The sequence below is a fragment of the Loxodonta africana genome, chromosome 9 (assembly GCF_030014295.1).
Source record: "Loxodonta africana isolate mLoxAfr1 chromosome 9, mLoxAfr1.hap2, whole genome shotgun sequence".
NCBI lineage: Eukaryota > Metazoa > Chordata > Mammalia > Proboscidea > Elephantidae > Loxodonta > Loxodonta africana.
Window position 1 is genome coordinate 38,963,370 of NC_087350.1, and position 15,317 is coordinate 38,978,686.

Here is a 15,317-nt window from a genome sequence, read left to right on the forward strand (position 1 = left end):
ACTATGACCTCAAAATACTACCAAATCAAACATTTATATGAAAGTCTGCAAACAACTTAAGTCTATAACTTATTTGTATTTTATTACAGTTGAATTCTCTTTTTCTACTACAATAAAAACATTACACATTTATTATCTCAAAAGAGTTGACTATAATCACTAGCTGCATTTCTTTATCTTCCACCCATTCCAAAACCCAAACACTAAGTTGATTTTCACCCTATCTTTCCTGCCCAAAATAAAGTCAACAATAACCTTGGCTGCCAGAATAATGAACAAATCTGTTTTGAAAGAAGTATAGCCAGAATGCTCCTTAGAAGCGAGGATGGCGAGACTTCATCTCACATAGTTTGGACATGTTATCATGAGGGACCAGTCCCTGGAGAAGGACATCATGCTTGGTAGAGCAGCAGGTCAGCAAAAAAGAGGAAGACTCTCAATGAGATGAACTGACACAGTCGCTGCAAGAATGAGCTCAAACACGGTAGCAATTGTGAGGATGGCGCAAGTCTGGGCAGTGTTCTCATTCCATTGTACAAAGGGTTGCTATGAGTCGGAACCAAGTGGACAGCACCTAACAACAAACTTGGCTTGCTAAACCCAATGGGAATTTTCCAGTAGTCCATTACCTTCTACTTCTCAGTAACATAGGGCATCTGCCCTGCTCCCCCATCTTGAAGTATCCTCATACTTTTCCTCTGTGACACTACCCTCCTATGGTTTTCAAGCCTTTCAAGTTACCCTTCTCAACCTGCTCATTCTACTCTATATCCAATCTTGTTCCTTATCTCTTCTTACTCCTTGTTTTTGGGTGGTATTGAGTAGATTCCAACTAATTGCAACCCCATGTGTCAGAGTAAAACTACCCCATGGGATTTTCTTGGCTATAATCTTTACAGGAAGACCAAAGAAGAATTGACGCCTTTGAACTGTGGAATAGGGGAAGAACATTGAATATACCACGGACTGCCAAAAGAAAGAACAAATCTGTCTTGGAGGAAGTACAACCAGAACGCTCCTTGAAAGCAAGGATGGCAAGACTGCGTCTCACATACTTTGAACATGTTGTCAGAAGGGATCCGTCCCTGGAGAAGAACATCATGTTTGGTGGAGCGTCAGTGAAAAAGAGGAAGAGCCTCAACAAGATGGACTGACACAGTGGCTGCAACAACGGGCTCAAGCACAGCAACAATTGTGAGGATGGCGCAGGACCAGGCAGTGTTTCATTCTGTTTTGCATAGGGTCGTTATGAGTTGGAACCAACTTAATGGCACCTAACAATAAAAACAATCTTTACAGAAGCGGATCACCAGGTCCTTCTCCCACAGAGCCGCTGGGTGGGTTTAAACTGCCAACCTTTCATTTAGCAACCAAGCACTTAACCACTGGGCCACCAGGGTTCCTTTCTCACCCCTTACTCCAGGTTATACATCTCCCGCTCAGATATCTCTGCTGAGCTCCATACCTATAAGCCAACTGTCTACTTGACATCTCCAGCTGGTTGTTCCAAAAGCATCTCGATCAGCATGCCTAAAACAGACCTCTGGATCTGCCCTCCCTGGCTGGGCCTTTTCCTCTGTACCCTAATTCAGCAGCGGCTACCACATTCATCTAGTTGTAAAAGCCAGAAACCCAGAGGTCAGCTTCTTTTTCTCCCTCCATATCCAACAAGTCCCCAAGTCCCACTAATATTTTCCTCATCAGTGTCTCACAGATCTGCCCATTTCTTTCCACCATTACCACCACCCTTTGTGGTGTACTGCACATGGTCTACTGCAATCACCTAACTGATCTCCAGCACCTACTCTTGCCCTGCTCCAGTCTGTTCTCCACTCTGCGATCAGAGGGTTATTATAAAAATGAAAATCTGATCTGTCTCCCTCCACCTAACACTCTTCAATGGCTTCCCATTGCCCTTAGGAGAAAGGGAAAGAATTACTTCTTGTCAGACCTACAAGTTCTCTCTGGTTTCATCTATTTCCATCGCCCCCTTCTTCTCCATTCTCCACCACACAGTTCCTAGTTCATGTCCCCTACTGATCTTTGCACAGGCCTTTCTACTCCCTATCTCTGCCTAGTTAACTCCCATTTAACCATCAGACTCAGCTCATATGTCACTGCTGCAGGGATACATTCCTTGGCACATCTCCCCAAAGTAAGCCAAGTCCTCTGGTTTTACACCTCCATCTACAACGTGTTGCCATCGAGTCAATTCCAGCTTACGACGACCGTGTGTGTGTCCAAGCAGAACTGTGCCCCACAGGGTTTTCAGTGGCTATAATCTCATGGAAGAAGAGCACCAGGCCTTTCTTCTGAGGCACTGCCAGGTGGATGCCAACACTTCCTTAGTACTCTGCATTTTTCCTTTGTAGAAATAACACACTCATTCATACTCATTTGATTATTGACTCTCAGTGCAAGTAAGGCAGGAACTGTAGCTCTTTTGCTCATCATTTTATCCATAGCAACTTGAAGACTTTGCTCTTCATAGGCTGTTATCAGTTTTAATGAGCTCCAAGCCCACTAACTCCCTAGGGCCATTGAGTCTGCACAATATTGAAAGGTGAGAAGGTCCCCATGTCCCCACTGAGCTAGGGGCCTAGACTGGGTTCTGCGTTTTGCACTTTAAAAAAGGATTAGAGCTTACATGAGACCCTAGGCATTGACAGGAAGAAACCAATTTATAGGTAAGATACTATAGGAAGAAATCTCCACTATGTGGAAGGTGCTAACAATGTTATTTCTTCTGCTGCACCCTCAAATTTATTGGTTAAAACTAACCAAGAATGTTAAGTATTTCTTCTCTACTCTGCCAGGACTATCTATGCATGAAAAGAAATGGTGTACAAAGCATACTAGTCCATTCTATTCGTTCTTTCATTCAAAAGCATTTATCAAATGCCTACTCTGTGCAAAAGCACTACGTAAAGTACTATGAGAAACCTGAGAAGGATAATAAGAGCTATTGTTTATCGAGGGGCTACTATGTTCCAGGACTGTAAACTATAAGTAGTAATTTACAAGCAACATTTCAAGTAAATTACCATGTAATGAAGAAGCAAACACTTAACAAACATAATACAAAACCCAAGAGAGTAAACAGGCCTTTATAATCTACATTATTTCAGGTCCTAGCATGGTCCGAGTTAAAAGCGCTTGAGAACATCATGAGGCTGTAGGGTTTTAATTAAAATCTACTCTTCCAGGGTTCTTAATTACTCACCAGGACGTGAAGCTAATCAGGGCTCCCCAGGGCCAAATACTTTGTATCAAGCATCTAGATTAGGAAAACCCAGAGTTCTTATTCAAAAAATTGATTATTTGGAAGGTATTTTTAGCCAGCTAAACATTTTGCTGACTCTGAAAGTGAACTTTTCCACTTTGTGGAGAAAAAAAATCCGAACACTATTTATCCAATAAATATTCATCTGCGTTCCCAGCATGTGCTAGAAGTCGTGGCTATGAAGATGAAAAAGCCATAGCCCCTGCCTTCCAGATTAGGCTATGGGGGAGTTGGATGAGATCAAGTGAGAGCCGTGAAGAGGTGCCCCGTTGAAAATGGGGCATAGAGGAGCACAAAGGAGCAAGAGGTCAGCTCTGCCTGTGAACGGAAGGGAGGAGATACTTGAACTGAGTCTGTAAAGTAAGTGCATATTGATCCAGCAGACGGAGGATGAAGGAAGAGCAAGGACAATGACCTGGAAGCATACAACAAGACAGAAGGCTGGGCAAACAGTTAGCAAGGCCAGAGGCACTTTGGAAGAAAGGCCTGGAGATGTACTTCCATAAAATCAGCCATTGAATATCCTACAGAGCAAAGTTCTACTCTGACACACATGGGGTCTCTATGAGTCAGAACTGACTTGACGGAAACTAGCTTTGGGTAATGGAGAGCTATAATGGATTTTTTTAATTAAATTGGTTTTAGATGTTGAAAGCAAAGCAAAACCAGAAAATTAATAATTCAGAAAGCATTAAAGTCAAAAGTAAAATTTATCTCTATATCCACATCTCCCCTCCCTTACTCTCCAAAAGTATATATTATTTAGGTGTTTTTTAAATACTGTCTTCCAGAACGTGTTTTATATGTGTATATTACAGTGTGGGTACACTGGAGGGAGGGTGGTTGTATGGTCATATTATATATTTATCTTTCCCTTTATGCTGGTGGGGAACCTTGGAATTTTGATGCAAACAGTTAACATGCCTGCTGCTAAAAGTTTGGTGGTTCGAGTCCACCCAGAGGGGCCTCAGAAGAAAGCCTAATGACCTACCTCCAAAAAATCAGCCCTTGAAAACTGGAGCATAGTTCTACCGAAATACACATGGAGTCCCATGGGTCAGAGCCAACTCCACGGCAATTGATTTGGTTTGGTTGCATACCATTTTGTTCAAGCCTAGAAAATCTCACTTTAGAATTACCTTATTATTGCTTGCATTTTCAGAGATTTTAAAAAAAAAAAAAAAACTCATGAATCAATAGCTTGCCAGTAAATTGAGAGCAATACATTTGGATTTTAAGGTAGTTTGCTGAAGGAGGTTCATTCTGTCAAAATAATTTTTAAAAGCCAAAAGCAGGCTGAGAAGAGAAAGGAAGAGCTTTGTGATCATAGAAACAGGACTGATGGTGATGCCCCACCTGAGCAGGGTTATTACAGGAAAAGACATGGGGGATATTTACAATGAAATAACTTCAGGTAATACCACATGAAAAACAAAATTAGCGTTGCACAAGCAGGAGACCCCAAATTCAACAGTCAAAATGATCTTGAAAGACAAGCCTCAATGAGAAATTAAAGTTAAGGTAATTTATCCTTTAGAGTTTTAATAAGTTAGTTTGAGAAAGTCAACTAAATAATGACATCAAAAATAAAAAGGGTGAGGTTTTTTGGAAGATAGGAAACAAGGTCAAAGACTTGCATGAGGCAAGAACTTTTGGGAGACAATCTTAGTAAATGTTATCAGAAGAGATTAGTCATCTTTACCTTTAATCTTAGGAATTGAATCCATATTAACAATTTCAGTTAGAGAAGCTATTTGTAAATCTGCTGTTTGACCATTTCAAAGCAAAGAGCTTCAAGATGGCTTTGTGGTCATGTTCCATCAAGTCCCTTTCGACTCATAGCAACCCAACGTGACAGAGTAGAACTGCTCCACGGGGTTTTCTAGGCTGTAATCTTTATGGGAGTAGATAGGTTGGCCTTCCCCCCCACCCCCACCCTAGGAGCCACTGGGTGGGTTTCAACCACCGATCTTTCAGTTAACAGCTGAGCACTCAACTATTGTGCCACGAGGGCTCCTATTATGGCTTTAGAAGAAAAAAAAGGCCATCTGATTTATAGTCATCAGTTTCTTAATCCGTAAAATAAGAATAAGAGTTTAACCTCATAAAGTAGTCACAAGAATTACTGAGATAATACATGCAAATTACTCAGTATAGGGTCTAGCCCATAATGGGTGCTCAATAAACATTTGCATTATTGTTAACATGATCATTGTAGACATCAACGCATCTTGTGTCTATGAATTTATCACCGTGTGTCATGGTCAAGAATCAAGTGCATGCTGGTGGGAATGTAAAATGGCACAACCACTTTGGAAATCGATTTGACGCTTCCTTAAAAAGCTAGAAATAGAACTACCACACGATCCAACAATCCCACTCCTTGGAATATGTCCTAGAGAAATAAGAGCCTTTACACGAACAGATATATGCACACCCATGTTTTTTGCAGCACTGTTTACAATAGTAAAAACATGGAAGCAACCAAGGTGCCCATCAACATATGATTGGATAAGTAAATTGTGGTATATTCACACAGTGGAATACTATGCATCGATAAAGAACAGTGAGGAATCTGTGAAACATTTCATAACATGGAGGAACCTGGAAGGCATTATGCTGAGTGAAATCAGTCAGTTGCAAAAGGACAAATATTGCATAAGACCACTATTGTAAGAACTTGAGAAATAGTTTAAACTGAGAAGAAAACATTCTTTTGTGGTTACGAGACGGGGGAGGGAGGGGCTGGGAGGGGACATTCACTAATTAGATAGTAGATAAGAACTACTTTAGATGAAGGGAAAGGCAGCACACAATACAGGGGAGGTCAGGACAATTGGACTAAACCAAAGAAAAGAAGTTTCCTGAATAAACTGAATGCTTCAAAGACCAGTGTAGCAGGGGCAGCAGTCTGGGGACCATAGTTTCAGGGGACATCTAAATCAATTGGCATAATAAAATCTATTAAGAAAACATTCTGCATCCCACTTTGAAGAGTGGTGTCTGGGGTCTTAAACGCTAGCAAGCAGCCATCTAAGATGCATCAATTGGTCTCAACCCACCTGGATCAAAGGAGAATGAAGAACACCAAGGACACAAGGCGATTACAAGCCCAAGACACAGAAAGGGCCACATGAACCAGAGACTACATCATCCTGAGACCAGAAGAACTAGATGGTGCCCGACTACAACCCATGACTACCCTGACAGGGAACACAACAGAGAACCCCTGAGGGAGCAGGAGAGCAGTGGGATGCAGACCCCAAATTCTCATAAGACCAGACTTAATGGTCTGACTGAGACTAGAAGGACCCCAGTGGTCATGGCCCCCAGACCTTCTGTTGCCCCAGGACAGGGACCAGTCCCGAAGCCAACTCTTCAGACACGGATTGGACTGGACAATGGGTTGGAGAGGGATGCTGGTAAGGAGTGAGTGTCTTGGATCAGGTGGACACTTAAGACTATGTTCGCATCTCCTGCCTGAAGGGAAGATGAGAGGGTGGAGGGGGTTAGAAGCTGGCGAAATGGACACGAAAAGAGAGAGTGGAGGGAGAGAGCGGGCTGTCTCATTAGGGGGAGGGTAATTGGGAGTGTGTAGCAAGGTGTATATGAGTTTTTGTGTGAGAGACTGACTTGATTTGTAAACTTTCACTTAAAGCACAATAAAAATTATTAAAAAAAAAAAAGAATCAAGTGCAATGTAAGAAGATGACTGGCACACGAAATGTGTTTTTTTTTAATCAGGTTCTAGCATTTTAACGCACAACTGCTTAATATAAGAGATTTACTACTAATATTGTCATTGATCAAATTTTTATAAAATCGTATTTTAAATGCACCTTGGAACTCTAGAATTATTCTTGTGGCCAACTGAGGAATTACGTTGTACTTTTCTGGTGCTTTAAAGGTCAGAGTTTGAACTCACCAGCCACTCTGTGGAAGACAGATACACCAGTCTGCTTCCATAAAGACTGCAGCCTTGGGAACCCTATGGGGCGGTTCTACTCTGTGCTATAGGGTCGCTATGAATCAGAGTCAACTCAACAGTGAGTTTGGCTTTTTATGTAGATGTGCCAGGAAGGAATGAAATGGTGTACTTTTTCCTAGAAAAAAAACAAACCAAACCGGTTGACACTGAGTTAATTTCAACTCATAGCAACCCTAAAGGACAGAGTAGAACTGCCCCATATGGTTTCCAAGGAGCGGCTGGTGGATTTGAACTGCCAACCTTTTGGTTTACAGCCATAGCTCTTAACCACTACACCACCAAGGTTTCCTTTCCCTAGAAAAAAACAAAAAAAAACCAAACCCACTGCCATTGAGTAGATTCCCACTCATAGCAACCCTATAGGACAGAGTAGAACTGCCCCATAGAGTTTCCAAGGAGCACCTGGCAGATTTGAACTGCTGACCTCTTGGTTAGCAGCCGTAGCACTTAACCACTATGCCACCAGGGTTTCCTTTTCCTAGAAGGAAAGCTAAATATTAAGATCAGTGTCACCCAGTGACTTGTGTAAGGGGTTCTAGAATAAGCTGACCATGGGGTATGAAGTTGCCACTGAGCTTCCCTCGGGCAAGGCCCTTTCCAGCCTGGTGACACAGAGTAGTAATGGCAAAGGGTTGAGACCAGCACCCAAGTGCAGCATCATGTGGCCACAAGGGACAAAGGCAGCAGTGGCCACCATGGACACAGACATAAGAGTTTGTCCTCATCTCAGAATTTCATGTCTTGCTCCCAGCTGCAGTCTGAGAACAAGAACAGCACCTCCATCAATATCCTGGAGGAATGAATGCTTGGACCATGTAAATTGCCAGGAATTCTTGTAGGACGGGAACCAAAAAAAGAAAGGCCCCAAAATGACTGATACTGGACTTTCCAATAATTGTGGTGGTTGGAGTTCAAACTGGTTCTCTTAAAGTATGAGAAATGAAAAAAAAAAAAAAAAAAAAAAAGCAACATTATTTGCACGAAATTGGGGTAGATCAATACATTCTCATATGTTAACCACTGTTTTTGAATAAAGGCCAGATGGCCTTTATTTTTCTCCATAGAAAAATCCACATGTCTGGAGCAATTGTGGTGGGGCGGGGGGGTGGGGGAGGTGAGGTAGTGATTAAGGGATGTCAAATTAAACAGGATTAGAAGACTCTGAGGTCCCTTTTGAATCTCTCAGTTTATAATAGATACCTCTTGCCAACTTGTTTGCAAAGTTCATGTTTATCCTCCCTCAGTCAGTTTTTGTAAATTCAGATTTATAAATATTGATAAGATTAGTTTAAGGGCCACCATTTTTGCATTATTTGGGCAAGTCTGGGGTTGTGAAAATGCTGTGGAATTGGGGATACTTCCAGATTTTGAGTTTTGTGGGTGCTGAAAACAGGCGGATGTATAGAGACAAAAGTTTATTAATGGTTACCAGCAGTGGAAAGAGCCCTGGCGGCACAACAGTTAAGCACTCAGCTATTAACTGCAAGGTTGGCAGTTCGATTCCACCCAGCGACTCCACAGGAGAAGGACCTGGTGATCTGCTCCCGTAAAGATCACAGCCTAGAAAACCTTATGGGGCAGTTCTACTCTGAGTGGAAGTTGACTGGATGGCATGTAACAACACCAGCCAAGGGTAGGCAGGAGGGAAAAAGGGAAACTTGTTGCTTAGGGGCACTGAGTCTCTGTTACGAATGATAAAATTGGAAATGGTTAGTGGTGATATACAACATGGTGAATGCAATCAATGTCAATGAATTGTACACGTAAAAATGGGAATGGCAAATGTCATATATATTTTTATCACACAAAATAAATAAATAAAGCTTCACCGAGTGCAGCAAACAGGGAAGGTACAGGAGGCAAATATCAGAAATTGTAGGAGATCTTGGGCATGGCCACAGAATGAAGGGTGTGCGTCACCCCAAAGCAAAGGATGGGTTTGCTATCTAAAACTCAAAGACTCAGCAACAAAGGTGGTAGGGCTGAGAGAGTGATAAGTGTCCTGGTGGCTGACATGGCAACCAGAGTCTTTAAAACAAATCTAGTGAGAAAATAAACTCTGGAGAGGAAACAGATATGGATTCAAATCTTTACCCCATTCCTTCCCACCTGTATCCCGTTGGACAAGTCATTTCATTTTTCCAAACTTTGTGTTCCCTATAGTAATTTTATCCACTGATGGAGTTACTTTTGAAGTACAACACTTTACCCTGTGATGCTGAGCATTTGACTGTAAATGGTGAAATCTCTATTTCACGGTAGTTGGAATGTGTTGCTTGTGACTGAGTCACTGGACACAAAGACCTGTTCTGTAGTACGCTGAACACAGGTCTCAGTTGCCTAGTGCTGCTATAACAAAAATACTACAAGTGGGTGGCTTTAATAAACTGAAATTTATTTTCTCACAGTTAGGAGGCTTAGAAGTCCAAATTCAGGGTGCCGGCTCTAGGGAAGGCTTTCTCTCTCTGTCGGCTCTGGAAGAGGGTCCTTGTCTTCTTTTCAGCTTCTTTTCCTGGGTGATCTTCATGTGATTTGGCATCTATCTTCCCCCATCTCTGCTTCCTTCTCTCAGTCTAATTAGCTTGATTCATATCTCAAAGGTGACTGGCATAAGACATACCCTACACTGACATGGCCTTGTTAATATAATAAAGAAAACCCTATTCTCAAATGGGATTACATCTGCAAGTACAGGAGTTAGGAATTATAACACATATTTTTCGGGGACACAATTCAATCCGTAACAGTAGGCACTCAATGTTTGTGCAACAAACGGTTAAAGGCATAAAATATTTATAGGTAGCAGAGTGCAAAAAAGTAACATCCAATTTCCATGTTTTGACATAAAACAAAAACCCCTTAAAAGTAACATCATTTTCAAACCAGAGCGGATTTAATCAATGGAACAAACAGCTTCTCAGCGTCTGTATTTTGTGTAATAAAAATCACTCGAGACAAGACTAAATTACATGTAGCATTGCCCTTTCTCAGGTACACACGACTACATTTTAGAAACAGCCTGAACAAAGGTTAAGACAAATTCCAACAGTCACTATAATTTTTCAGAACATTCGTTCAATAAATGTTTACTCAGCATCTATGCTCTCTGCAAGATCCCGTGCTTGCTGGAAGGATTAGAGATTTCCACTTTCCTTTCTTTATCTACATGTGAATAGGAGCCTTCATCAATTTAAATGAAATTGCATGCAAATAAAGGCCCCTGGGCTGTACAAACGGTTGCACTCAGAAGGAAGGATCTGCTTCCCTAAAGATTTCGGCCCAGAAAACCCTACTGAGCTCAGCTCTACTCTGTAACATGTGGGGTCGCCATGAGTTGGAATCGAATCAGCAACTCAAAAGCGATACAAATATTCTTAAGTGTTCATGTCTTAATTACTACACCGCAACACTGCTTCTCCAACCCACTTCTTCTAAACTACCGCAACAGCCTCCTAACTGACCTCCTTGCCTGCACTCAACCCTCCTCCAAAGCATTCTTTATCCTGAAGCTAGAATGGTCTTTTAAAAATGCAAAATCTAATCACAGTACAAGGTCCCTCCCACACACATCACCTGTCCTACCTGTCCTACCTCCCTCACCTTGTGTTACCCTTCTCCTCACACTCTGGACTTGAACCACACTGGTCCTTTTATTCTTTCCTACCCCAGAGCCTTTGCGAAGCCATGCCTCTGCCTAGAAGGCTCTTCTCTACCTCCAGTCCTGCCTCCTTTACCTAGCTAACTTCTACTCATTCTTCGGATCACAGTTTAAATGTCACTTCCTCAGGAAAGCCTTCCCTCCACCTCCAAACTCGTTCAAGTTCTGACAGGTCCTGTTGTTGTTAGGTACCATCGAGTAGGTTCCGACTCATAGCGACCCTATAGGACAGAGTAGAACTGCCTCCATAGGGTTTCCAAGGAGTGGGTGGTGGATTCGAACTAGCAACCTTTTGGTTAGCAGCTCAGCTCTTAACCACTACGCGACCAGGGCTCCCTGACAGGTCATTCCTGGTTCTCGATCCTCCCATCTTTCCACACATGCCATCCCAAGCCATGGCTTCCTTCTGTACCACTTGGCTTATATGAGTGCCACCATGTGGAAATATGCAAAAATGCTGCAGTGAGTAGGAGTTAAGGATTTGCTAAGGGCAAAAGGAAGGAAAGGGACAGAATGAACATAATATGTGTTGAACACCCACTAACTGCCAGGCATTTTCATTCATTCACTTTTATTCTGATTCTACAAATGAGAAAACTGAGGATCAGAGAGGTTAATTGTCTTGCCCAAGGTCACAGAGCTGGTAAGTGGTGGAGGCTCTAATTTGAACCCAGGTCTCTGTTTCACCATAGGCCTTGCTCCTGCCACCCCAGAGCAAAAAAAAAAAAAAAAAAGCAGACCTGTGACCCGATGTGGGTCAGAGTAGAACTGTGTTCTACAGGATTTTCAATGGCTAAGTTTTTAGATGTAGATCACCAGGCCTTTTTTCTGAGGTTCCTCTGGGCAGACTCAAACCTCCAACCTTTTGGTTAGCATCCAAGCATGTTAACCATTTGTACTACCTACAGACTCCACCACCCCAGAGCATCAAGATGATTTTCTCCTGCTTCTGGGTAAATGTACATTAAAAGACCCACCAGGCATCTTTATGTATCTTTAAAGTTAACCAGGCCCATTTTTTTTTTTTTTTTGTATGTGGGAAGAATTAGGTAATTTAGTAATATTTCAACAGAGCTTCACAATTATTTAAATATTTGCAAATGAAGTATAATACATTCTGGATTATTTGTTTTAAAAAGCTACATGCCAGTTGAGTAAATAAACTAACTTTGAATTCAAAATGCCCAATATTAAAATGTTAATTTCTAAAAACTAACCTCAATTAGAATGAGCTTTTATTTTAATGAGTTGAAAGTACTTAGTCATTCCCATTCTCTGGGTCAAAAGGAAGTTATATGAGATGGGGGGTGAGGTCTAGAAGGGCGGAGAAGGACAGTCGTGTCCCTTCTCTCTGAGAGGCTACCCCTGACTTGGGCTTGAAATGGAGAACTGAGGCCCCGAGACCACACACAACCAGTCCCATCACACAACCTTTATGGTCGCTTAAAATGTACTCCACCCACACTAAGTCCTTCTGATTCTCCTGGGATACTTGTCAGAATGCCACTTCCTGGGCTCACTGCAGGCCTACAGATTCAGACTTTCTGAGGATGAGGGCCAGGAATCGCCATTTTAACAAGCTTCGCTCCCCTACCCCTCACCACAAGATGCTTCCGATTCACGTCAATGCTCGAGAACAGCTTTAGGAGTACAACAAAAATTTAAAGATCACGATGACTCAGCACACTGATTATTTATTTAACACATCTATTTATCTCATGGACAAACTGTTTTCTCTATAGACCCCTGGAAGTTTTGAAACGAGGAAAATACTTATCCCAGCATCCCTAAAGGTGAGGTATTCCCCGTTTCAAAATGAAGGAAATCTAGTCTTGAAATGCGTATGACATGCCCTCCCTTTACAGGCAGTCAGGAATCAACTCTATTGCACTCAGGGAGAGACAGCAATACCCAGTTAGTAATTCACTGATTAGGGATTTTTACACCCTAAATCTAAGCTATTTGACTACCTCACCTTTGTATTCAATCCCCAGTTAATTTCATCTTGTGGGGGAATGAATGGCATGTGTTCTAAATTTATAACCTCAGTATGCTCCCTATTTAAGAACAGACTCCCTGACTCAACTACTAATTGCATGTTCGGGACCCTCTTTTATTCCTCTTCTGCACAACGCCCTGCAAAGACAATTTTGTAGATAAATGGCTTCCTTTTCTCACTCCTCTCCACTGTTTAAAGTCAGTCCCCCACCCACTCTCTTGCCTGCTTCCCTCCCACTAAAAATTCTGGATATGGGAAATTAACTTTAAAAAAGAAGCCCAGGAGTTGAACAAATCCTTCTAAGTAGGCTAACACCTCTCATCTTCGACTGGTGTAGCAGTCTCCATTCCCTGCTTTCTGGGAGCTGGCCTAAGCCTGGGAGTTCATCAGTTTCGGGGTTTATTGGGGCCTCTCCATTTGGGTGAGCTCTGAGAGTTCCATCACCTAGGAAACACAAAGGCAGGTTCCCTGAATATGCACAGATAGAGAGTATTTTTTAAAAGCACATTAAAACGATTGGGTTTAGTTACTCTCCCCCTGTCCCCCAAATACAAATCACGATTCAAAATTGTCACTGACTTGGTAGCAACTTTAGTCAGGAATAGGCTTCAACCTGACAAATCGCAAGCATGTGCACTCTTCCTCACCAAACTGGCAGTAAGTTGGGAAACAGCTCGACAATATCCCATCCCCGTCTTTATTTTTTTCTTCTAAAAACGGAATGGCTTCACTTATAAAACTAGCCAGGCTACTGCTGATACAGTCTCCCTCTGTGTGTATGGGACAGTAAATATTAGACACCAAGTTACCTATGTGGGTTGTAGACATTCCGATTTCAGAAAAGGAAGTGCAAAAGATGCACTCACAGAAGACATTTTGAACCTGAAAATGGAACTGCTCGCTTTGATGCAAATGGATATGGTTTGTGGTTGGATGTGAGAGAGAAATTTCTCTCAGACCATCCTTTCTAGTCAAGTTGTTCAGCCTGAATCATGAGTACATCTCTCTGCTGAATGATCGGGTGGATGAAATCATTTCTTTGCTTACTCTATGGCTAAACCACATTTATCGAATGACCCCTCCTCTGTTATTTTTTCTTTCACAATAAATTCAACCAAATTTACGAACCGTCTACCCTGTGCCAGACACTGTGCCAGGCTCTGGAGATATAGAGATGAATGAGGCAAGGTTCTGGTTTATTAACGATCTCCCCCTTCCCTGGCAGCCCGGACGACTGTCAATCCAGTCGCAGACGTGAGTACCCCACTGCTCCCCGCTTCTGAGAACACCCTACTTCCAAGCCAGCCCACGAACCCAGCACCAGGGTTCTGCTCGCGTTCCCCGACAGCCAAACGCTCAAGTTCAACTCCGGAGCCGCAGGGCTGGCTCCTCACCCGGCGAGCTCCTGGCGCCGCAGCGCACCGCGCTGGTCCCTTCTACCTGCACGCTCGCCGCAGCGCACCGCGCGGGTCCCTTCTACCTGCCCGGCCGCTGGCCCGTCGGAGCGCGCCAGACCCCCCGACGCCCGCAGCCACTTACTTTGCCGTTGTCGCTCACGCCGAGGAGGTGATCTCGCAGCACCTCCATGGGACAGGTCCAGGTGGAGTGGACGAAGGTCCCTCGGAAGATGTGCGCCAGGGGCGGCATCCGTGAGGCGCACATGTCAGCGGGGAGCACAGCGCGGGGTCCGCGGAGCGAAGAGGATGCACCTGGTGGAGGCGCAGCGAGGGCTCCCTGGGGCTTCGGGAGGCGGCCAAGCGGGCACCGGCTCAGGCCTCGGTCCTGCCCCCCGCTTCCCCGGAGGATCGCCTGCCCCCTGCAGGCCGCGCCCAGGGGCTGGCTCCCTGCCTTCTCAATGCCAATAGGATTTCTCTCCCGCGAGTTGGCTCTGCGCCCCCGTGGGGTGTGGTCTTTCTCTCCACTGCGTTAGTTTTTGATATTAACTCTTTGAGTTTCCAAAATCACTGCTCTCATTGCAGTTCTTTTAACTCACCCTGGCTGAGTCACCCACGCAGAGGGCGAAAGATGAAGGAAGGAGCTTGAAGAGTCCATGTTTCCAGCCCTGCACCTTTACTTGGAACTGAAATTTGCTTTTACCCCCAGTTCCCCAGCACCCCCCCGCCCCCAGTTGGGAAGCTTAGAGGCGCATCTGCCTTTCTCTGCCCTCTAAACTCTTTGGGCCATTGGTGGACAAACCTTGGACTTCTCCCACCTGAAATTGCAGAAGTTCAAGGTCTGGTGAAAGGTCGGTTAGTGTTGACTACTTTGTTGATTAATTTTATTTTCAGTTTCCACGGGCTGCAGAATACATAGTCTTCCACACGTGGCGTCCTGGAAGCATGTCTTACTGAACCTTACTGGGGGCCAGTGTTTTGACCCATCAGCCTGT

The 15,317-nt window shown here is 43.5% G+C and overlaps 1 protein-coding gene across 4 annotated transcripts in view; it reads right to left on the minus strand.

The window, feature by feature from the left end:
* The window catches only part of GDA (guanine deaminase), a 122,942-nt gene extending 108,210 nt beyond the window's left edge, over positions 1 to 14,732 (minus strand). For 2 of the 4 annotated variants that reach the window (XM_003407387.4, XM_023544747.2), the window contains exon 1: positions 14,468 to 14,730. In XM_003407387.4, the coding sequence (XP_003407435.2) occupies positions 14,468 to 14,590 (123 nt within the window). In that variant the 5' untranslated portion in view covers positions 14,591 to 14,730. Of the gene's footprint in view, positions 1 to 14,467 lie in introns of all 4 variants that reach the window. The other 2 variants (XM_064291224.1, XM_023544749.2) reach the window with 2 other exon arrangements.
* Positions 14,733 to 15,317: the final 585 nt, after the last annotated feature.